General features: G+C 39.8%; 2 protein-coding genes across 15 annotated transcripts; one reads left to right on the top strand and one right to left on the bottom strand.

Moving 5' to 3' along the window:
- The first annotated feature begins 144 nt into the window (after nt 1–144).
- Nucleotides 145–8,432, top strand: LOC135169579 (E3 ubiquitin-protein ligase ariadne-1). 9 transcript variants are annotated; one of them, XR_010300223.1, is made up of 9 exons: nt 3,661–4,137; nt 5,319–5,558; nt 5,701–5,874; nt 5,945–6,010; nt 6,131–6,346; nt 6,459–7,016; nt 7,206–7,432; nt 7,529–7,967; nt 8,040–8,432. XR_010300223.1 is itself a non-coding variant. In XM_064134690.1 (9 exons), the coding sequence occupies exons 2-8, from the start codon at nt 5,349–5,351 to the stop codon at nt 7,608–7,610; spliced, it is 1,533 nt and encodes a 510-aa protein (XP_063990760.1). In that variant the 5' UTR covers nt 3,661–4,137; nt 5,319–5,348; the 3' UTR covers nt 7,611–7,657; nt 8,040–8,432. The 9 variants fall into 9 exon arrangements, 8 of the variants coding, with proteins under 8 accessions (XP_063990758.1, XP_063990756.1, XP_063990760.1 ...); XM_064134690.1 differs by having other exon boundaries at nt 7,529–7,657; XM_064134688.1 differs by lacking the exon at nt 3,661–4,137 and adding an exon at nt 145–240 and having other exon boundaries at nt 7,529–8,432.
- LOC135169580 (serine/threonine-protein kinase ULK3) lies at nt 517–3,555 on the bottom strand. Of its 6 annotated transcripts, none has more exons than XM_064134693.1 (9): nt 3,365–3,555; nt 3,074–3,251; nt 2,797–2,948; nt 2,316–2,530; nt 1,748–1,974; nt 1,364–1,625; nt 1,133–1,300; nt 737–921; nt 517–667 (listed from the first exon to the last, which is right to left on the bottom strand). In XM_064134693.1, the coding sequence occupies exons 2-9, from the start codon at nt 3,194–3,196 to the stop codon at nt 554–556; spliced, it is 1,446 nt and encodes a 481-aa protein (XP_063990763.1). In that variant the 5' UTR covers nt 3,197–3,251; nt 3,365–3,555; the 3' UTR covers nt 517–553. The 6 variants fall into 6 exon arrangements, with proteins under 6 accessions (XP_063990763.1, XP_063990764.1, XP_063990767.1 ...); XM_064134694.1 differs by having other exon boundaries at nt 3,074–3,228; XM_064134697.1 differs by having other exon boundaries at nt 3,074–3,169.
- Nucleotides 8,433–8,769: the final 337 nt, after the last annotated feature.

The following is an 8,769-nucleotide window of genomic DNA, read 5'->3' as shown; positions in this document are numbered from 1 at the left end:
GGAGTGAGGGGGGGAGATTCGGTTTCACGGGGGAAAGCTTTTGGAGGGGGAAATGACAATTTTGGGTGGGGGGAAAGGGGGGGAGGGATGGTGGGAAATGGAATTTTCCATGACGAAAGACGACATTTCAGATGCTGATCCGTTAGTTTCTACCGGAAGTCCCAATTATGGCGGCTGCAGGGAGATCTGGGAGCTTTCGATCGTTGAGACGACTTCGTCGGGTCGTTTTTCCTGTTCCAGGTGATTTATATTTTCAAGTTATTTAAGTTGTGATTAGAGAAATGTCAGAAAAATGATGTATATTATAATTCTGGTACATAAGTGTCTGTATATTGCTATTGTTCGACTGATTAGTGGTAAAACATATGTGTAAAGGTGTTCGATAAGTTGACAGAACTTTCTATAGTTAAAAAACATGTATAAATTTATGGAGTTATGTACTACTTTATTTTATTATAACGAGGAGAGCAGGGAAGGGAACCTAATCACTGAATAATATATGTATATATACAGACATTTGTATTCACAATTGTTTATTGATCTGGGGTACTAGTTACTGAAGTACACATTGATCCTGAAGGTGTTTGGATTCTTTTGGAGAATCATCCACTGCTCTCGTTGCCAACAGGCCCTTTATACTCTCCGCCTGCGTCAGCCATATTTCTATCTGGGGAATGTCAGAAGGGTTTCGATATCAGAGGAAATGGCGGCGGGAGGGGTGGAATGCGTCGGTTACCTGTTGATTGAGAAGCTCTCTCCGTCTTCCGGGGGGCTCTTTATTGATCAGGGGAACCAGTATTCCTAGACAGGCCCTCAGCTTTTCTAGGGCCAAATCGTAATTCCCTTCCGCGAGATATTGTTCACCTACTTCACCCATTTCTAGGGCCGACGCCATGTCTGTTGTGCTTTTACTCAATATTCCTGGGGAATGGGTAAATTCGGTGGAATAATTTTTATAAATGATTCAATTTAAATTTTTTTAACTCTTCGGGGGAAATTCTATTGAAGAGTACAAAAAAAAATAAACAACGCGGTGGCCGCTTGCGGCAGTGGTGGCGCCAGTAGTATAGGAATTTCGTTAACGAACCCTATGGTATTCCCCCAAGAATATCTCTCTCTTCCCCATACGTACGTAATTCCTGATAACCAAATGAAGTGCCCTGAAGTAGTTCTTTCCTTCCGCTACTCTCCAATTTTCCCGAGTTGCCAGCCATGCACATGGCCTTGAGCTTTTCGGCTCGATTAATGTATTCATTAACGCGCACTCTCAAATGCTTTCTTCTGTCGTGATCAGCTTCATCTGAAGAAATGAACATTCATCAATACAGTTTTAATGGGGTGCCTAGAAGCAATCGGTAATTACTGGTTAATTGTGGGATGAAGTATCTCAAGGCTTCGCTGTAGAGATGAAAGGCCTCTTCAATGTCCCCTTCGGTGTCGGCTTTTACAGCACTCTGGATCAATGCAATAGCTTTTTCGTGGTTCTCCTCGGTGGGGGCATGAGCAAGATCCAAAAATTCGTGAGCAAAAAAATCGTCAAAACTCAGTCTTTCGTTTGGATCATGTTTTAGCAGAGACATGAGCAGGTTTTTACATTCGGGGGATACAGAGCAACCCTTGGGGATCTAGAAATTACATATCGCGTTAATATATCGTAAATAATATATTATATTTTGCATTGACATCTTCTATCCGGCAGCAAAAAAAATTTATATGAAAATCTAATTATATAATTTGTGAGAAATACCTCAATCGTTTTACAACTTTTGATTTTTTCCACTAACTCTTCTAAGCTACTGCTGGAATACGGAGCTTTTCCGAAAAGGCATTCATACATTATCACCCCCACGCTCCAAAGGTCTACGCGTGCGTCGTACTCACGACGCAAAAGTATTTCCGGCGCCATGTAGAGCGGCGAACCACACATTGTGAATTTCGATTCCGAGGTGGACAGATATTGAGCAAAACCGAAATCTGCAGGAGATTTTGATTCATTAGTGTTTGTTCATCATGTCGTCAAGTTGAAACAAATTGCGAGAGGGGAATTGTTGCTGATTTTTTCCCTCGTCATTCGAATTATATAATTTATATATTTCCTTATACCACCATTTCCTCTGCTTAGGAACATATTCCAATACGGATAGGTTCGATCCTTCTTTAATTTGAAAGAGGAGAAAGCGAAAATTGCTACGCAATGTTGCCGCAACGTTCATGCAAGATTGAAGGCGAACGCGCCATTCGTCCGGACGCTGATCACAATCTAAGGAGAATGTTTGCCCGGGTGATTACCCCTCGCATAAATCAATATTACGAACCTCCGACTTTTAACGTTAAGACTGGTTTCCTGGTCAGTAACAAATTTTGTGGCTTCAAGTCCAGGTGACAGACGTCGTGAGATCGTAAGTACCTCAGAGCTAGGGCGAGCTGTTGGAGAAATTTACGGCAGATTGTTTCTGGTAACTGGCTTTTTCTTTTAATAAAACTTGATAAATCACCGCCGTCGCAGTACTCCATGACAATATAGATCCGACTGAGTGGAGAGGCAGATGGAATCAATGAGCATTGTGTTAATTTCATACATTGAGGGAAAGGGGGTGGGGTAAAATGGGCCCTTTGCAACCCTCAATAACTCGAGATCGACAAAGATTTTTTTTCTCGTTTTTTCGGGAGATTTTTAAGTGAAATTAGTGGATGAAGGAAATTCAGACTAAGTCGTTCGGTCTCCAGGAGATTCAGGTGATTGGAGGTGCATTTTACCTCACCCTCCCCAAATAATTTAATTGTGCAGTGACCAACCCTTCGTGCCAGAAAAAATCTTTCATTTCCACGATATTATTGTGCTTCAAAATCTGCAATAAATTTATCTCCGTCAGAAGATTGTCAATCGCTGATTTGGAAAGTATCGTGCTGTCTACACATTTGATCGCGACAACTTCGCGATTACCTCCCTGCGGATGTTAACATATCAATAAGAAAAATTCCGCAGTTCTGCTGCCTTTTTACTGAGAATATCCAGTAGAAACTGTTATGGAAATTCTCGAAGTTCTTTCTTCTGAATTTTCACCAAACTTACCTTTCTAACTGCCCTATGAACAGTAGCATAACTTCCAGTTCCAATTTTCTCAAGAATCAGGTAATCATTCAATGTGGGCAACCCCATGTTTTCTCCCTTCGATTTATTCAATTGTGTAGTCATTCATGTGTGTTATTGTAATGTACAGAAATTCGCTGTAATTCTAGAATATTTCGTACTAAAATAGATGAAACTACTGAGGCACTTTTATTTTACAAAATGAGGCTAAATTTTTGGATACTATCAAATAAAAAAAGTCTTTATTGACAAAAAAATTGAGGCAACTCTCACCAGATACTTGCTAATGTTATTCAGAAAAATATCGCAGTTTTCTGGCACGAATTCATACCCTAAATCCCTCCGAACACCAACAAATTAAAATTCAACCAGAATATTCGAGGTTCTCCACTTCCAGAGTTCTGACTTCACCCAAGAGGTTAACTACCCAATCTAGACAATGTTCCATCAACCAACTGAATTCCCCGAGTGTTGTTGACATTCACGCATGTCCCCATGGCTCTTCGGTAGAACTCGTTCAACTTCGTTTCCCTCCGTCAAGGCAGTCCCTGGCATAGTGCGTCGTCCCCTAACCATCACCCCGATTTCTCCAGTGCAAATCGCCAAAATCTCGTCAGGGTAACTCCACTTACCCCAGGGTACGTACTTCCGCACCCGCGGAATCCCCATCGTCATCAACTCTCGACGACCAGACAGAAATTCAGGCGCCATTTGCATTCATCTCTGCCATTTGTCTCTCTCCAAACATAACCAACAAAATTCCTGTAAATACTTGTGTCGTCTGGCTCATCACCACGACCCCGTGACTTCAACGTATTTTCACACATCACCAGCCTCCACTCATGTGACAAAGAAGAAAACAAAAGATATGACTCGTTGGACTCGATCGAGTTGATCCGTAACCGGAGCTGAAGGTCTAGACTCACTCAGTCTGAGTGCTTTGTCTCGTCAACAGCTGATTTCTGTCAGTCGACTTTGTGTTTTCATCTGACAAAAGGTCGTCCGAGGTCCACTCAACTCTTCCGACAGCTCCAATCAACATCCAGGTGACTATTCATCATCATTTCGTGTGGGGAGTACGACACGTGTCCTTCAACCGTAGAAATCCCTTTGTTTTGTATTTTTCGGGCAGAAGAAGTGCAAAATTTCAAGTAGATAAAGCCAATTCCTCCTCAGGATGAGAAACAAGTGGTTTACCTGGGGGAGAACGATCGCCTAGGAAGTAGAGAAGGTCACGTTTTACGAGAATATGCTCTGAAGGAGAAATTGAGTTTTTTTTATTTGTTTAACGTAAAAAGAGCCAGTGGAGTGTGATTCCAGCGGCACCTGTTTGTCATCGTTTGAATCATAGCATCAGTCGGTGCAAAAGAGACTGGGGATCTGCAGATCTCAGGGCAGTTCCCATGATTGTAGTCCTCGGTGCGTCAGTTTGCTGATAAACTTTCATTTTTTTTGGATTCTGTTAGTATTCAGTGGTCAGTGTTATTCAATTTCCTTCGATTCAGACAATATGTGAACGAAATTTCAGTTGATCATTAAGTGTTGTTTCAAGTAATTCTGAGGAGATGAGTTTGTTATCCTTGGAAAATGTATCATTGCCTGTGTATACCACGGGCCCTTTCCCCTGACGTCACGGACGTGATGAAATAGACCTGTAGTTATTCTTAATTAATCGTTGTGACATCAAAAATTCATTCTCTGGTGATTAATGGGATTTTATTGGGATTTGTGGGGGTCAGTGACACTTATGGACTCTCAGGAGTCCATAGGTTATACGTCTGGGGGGTCTGGTTCAGTGCGTTTACCTTAGGGAATGGATATTTTTTTTTTGTTATAAACAGGGCATGTGAACTGGTCGATTGTGACCTCAAGTGCCATCTTCCTCGGCCTCGAAATCGGTTCACGTTCATGTTTAATTCATCATTGATATTCTCTTGTACTAAATAATTCGATGGAACAATAATTGTCCAATAGAATTTCCACCAGAAACTGGGGGGAAGTTCCTCTTTGTTTTTGGCAACAGTTCGGGGAAAAAATTATGCAATTTACTTATCTCGCTTTATCATTTTATGTTGTGCAGCTTTACTCAATTGTTTTTGATCGCATTTGCTTTCAGTTTCTCCCAACAGAATTTCTCCTTTTTTCATGCGTATAGCGTCGTACATAAATTAGGGTCACGAGATGAACCCAATTAAAAGTTTCTAAATGTTAATTATATTTCCATCAGCTTCGAAAAGGATCTCATTTGGAAAAAACAATGGACTCTGATGAAGAGACTCTCTATGATGAGGTGGACTCGGGGAATGAGTCCAGCGGAGATGACGTAGACTTCGCGATGGAGTGTGAACCTGGTAATCCGCGTGAACGTACCAACGACGCCGATGACTACCCTTTCGAGGTCTTAACGACTGAGGAAATTGTCCAGCACATGGTGGATTGTATCAAGGAAGTGAACACAGTTGTCGAGGTATACGAACATTTTTTCATTATTAAAGAATCAGATCATATGCGATCTGTGAATCTATCGGGAAATAAGCATGAACTTGTGCGCTGTTTAAATTGAGTGCATTCATTGATTTACATTATTTGCAAACAATTTACAATCGCAGATTCCCGCGACGACAACAAGAATATTATTGAATCACTTCAAGTGGGACAAGGAGAAGCTCATGGAGAGATTTTACGATGGGGATCAGGATAAATTGTTCGCTGAAGCCAGGGTGGTTAATCCATTTCGTAAAGGTTCACTCATTAGTAGATCACGTTCTGCTCAAAGCTCATTGGTAAATATATTTTACCACCAAGTAATCAGTACCCAGACGTCGATGTTAATTCTTATGTACGGATTTTCAGTCCAGGAAGACATCGACAAATGGTACGGAGGAGTGTGGCATTTGTTTCACAACATTACCGTCTTCCGTAAGTACTGATTAAATAAATTCAGAGAAATTGCAATCAAATACGTTGAGTTCATGGCCAATTGTTCATGTTGTGGGTTCAATTGATTTATTTAATTCACGAACTCATGAATATTGCTAGATGATGACGGGGTTGGAGTGTGGGCATCGCTTCTGTGCTGGCTGTTGGGGTGAATATTTGACAACAAAAATCATGGAGGAGGGTGTTGGTCAGACAATAGCATGTGCTGCCCATGCATGTGACATTCTCGTTGATGATGCCAGTGTCATGCGTTTAGTGAAGGACTCCAAAGTCAAGCTTAAATATCAACATCTCATTACAAACAGTTTTGTTGAGGTATGAGGCTTTTCAAATACCAACACTAAGGGATAATCTCTCCCTATCTCTCCTCCATTCTCTCCGCTTTATTGAAGTTGAAATTTTATTTGGTAAAATGTTGAATTTTTAGTGTAACAGGTTATTGAGGTGGTGTCCATCGCCGGATTGCAACAGCGCTATTAAAGTACAGTACGTCGAGGCAAAGCCAGTTACGTGTAAATGTGCTCACACATTTTGCTTTCACTGCGGGGAAAATTGGCATGATCCAGTGAAATGTCACTTACTACGTAAATGGATAAAAAAATGTGACGATGATTCTGAAACGTCCAATTGGATAGCTGCCAATACAAAAGAGTGCCCAAAATGTAATGTAACAATTGAAAAAGACGGCGGATGTAATCATATGATTTGCAAGAATCAAAATTGTAAGACAGAATTTTGCTGGGTGTGTTTGGGCCCTTGGGAGCCACATGGCTCTAGTTGGTACAGCTGCAATCGTTATGATGAGGATGAGGCTAGGGCTGCCAGGGATACACAACAAAAATCACGGTCAGCACTACAGAGATACTTGTTCTACTGCAATAGATACATGAATCATCTGCAGTCGCTCAAATTTGAGAGTAAATTGTATGCCAGTGTCAAAGAAAAAATGGAAGAGATGCAGCAACATAATATGTCTTGGATTGAGGTAATTAGTTCAATAGTTTAAAAAATCAATTGTGTAGGGATGTGGGAAAATGAGGTCAATTAATTTATCGCCGGCCTTGATTTTTATAAATAGTCGAGAGTCTGGAAGTAGTAGGAAAAGTTTCACATTTTTTTCACACGCAATTATGTTCAATGTTTTCTAACTATGAATTTTTGGGGATTTGTGTAGGTCCAGTTTCTGAAGAAAGCAGTTGACATTTTATGTTTATGTAGACAGACCTTAACGTACACATACGTTTTTGCATATTATTTGAGGAAAAATAATCAATCTGTGATCTTCGAGGATAACCAGAAGGATCTTGAAGGCGCAACTGAATTGTTATCGGAGTATCTCGAGAGAAACATTACGAGTGAAAATCTTGCTGATATCAAGCAAAAAGTTCAGGATAAATACAGGTAATTTTTGGGTTATCGATGATTGAAGATGGTCTTCCCCTCCTAAATAGGCAAACAAATTACTAATTTCGAATTTTTAATTTTTATTCACCCAAGATATTGCGACAATCGAAGGAAGGTATTACTCGAGCACGTTCACGAGGGCTACGAAAAAGAATGGTGGGACTATACTGAATAAAAATAGCCAAACACGAACGGAATTCTCCTCGTATCAGGGATGCAATGGTCTGCCCCTCACTCTCTAGCCCTCCCGTGACCGCCGCAACTGTGATAACTCGTTAAAAAAATAAATTAATGAAAATTCAAACAAAAAGTATATATAACAGGTTTCGATGAGAGACAGGAATAAAGGAAAATCCTTTTTTCATAGATTCAAAATTTTTTCTCCAATTTTGATCTGAAACGAAGGCAAAATTAGATCAATTTGTTTCTGCTTTCTTTTTGTTTGTTTTTGCGCAGCTCTCGAGTCTGAGGTATTAGTGTTTTTATTGCACGATGGCGGTTCGAGATACTTAAAATTTACTAAAAAAAACTGGTATAAATGTGATTTTGTGGAAGAAAATGAATAATGTACAATTACGAATTGATTAATTTTGTTTTTTTAAAGGTGAAAGTGAAGAGAACACATTTTTTGAAAGACGTCTGTCAATGGATCTTGAATTTTCTTCTAAAAATGATAAACCAAAAATGAAAAACAAGTGGAGAGAATGGAGATGAAGAACTCTAGGCATAAATAACATGTTGGTTTTTTTTAATGGAATTTTTAATTGGTAGTCGAGAAAATAAACTGGTTGATGAGATGTGGATAATGGAAGATGCGAGAGACATTGTGTTATCTCTAGTGAACAGAAGCTCGAGCAAGATATAGTAAATTACTTTTTTTTTCATGGTAGTGTGAAATATTTTGCGGTCGCTCTCGGTCAAGAGACACGTCCAGGCTACAACTGCCATGATATTTTCAAGAGTAATAAATAAATGTTTGAAAGATGAAAAATGATAATTATTTACTGATTTTTGCCTCATAAGGACCAATTCATTGTTGCTGAATAGTTTTCAGAGGTCAATTTCCATAGGTGATGCTGTCTTCATTGTAATTGTAATTGAGAATTGCCGAATGTTCGAGTAGAATGTAGATTAATGCTGATAAACAATTTTCAACGTTGAAGAGACATAATAATGGTGTTCAATAAGCCTGTGAATTTTCAGTTTGTCCCTCTGTTGGAAGATAAGAAATAAAAGGAACGTTAACAGCAGTAATATTTGCTCAAAATTTTCGTCGAGTCTAGGCAGCAATTCCTCCCCCCTCCCACCATATGATGTAGTGGATATTCGTTAAA

Source organism: Diachasmimorpha longicaudata, chromosome 15, assembly GCF_034640455.1.
Source record: "Diachasmimorpha longicaudata isolate KC_UGA_2023 chromosome 15, iyDiaLong2, whole genome shotgun sequence".
Taxonomy (NCBI): Eukaryota; Metazoa; Arthropoda; class Insecta; order Hymenoptera; family Braconidae; genus Diachasmimorpha; species Diachasmimorpha longicaudata.
The sequence above is the reverse complement of the archived record's forward strand: the minus strand, read 5'-3'. Positions and strand labels throughout refer to the sequence as shown.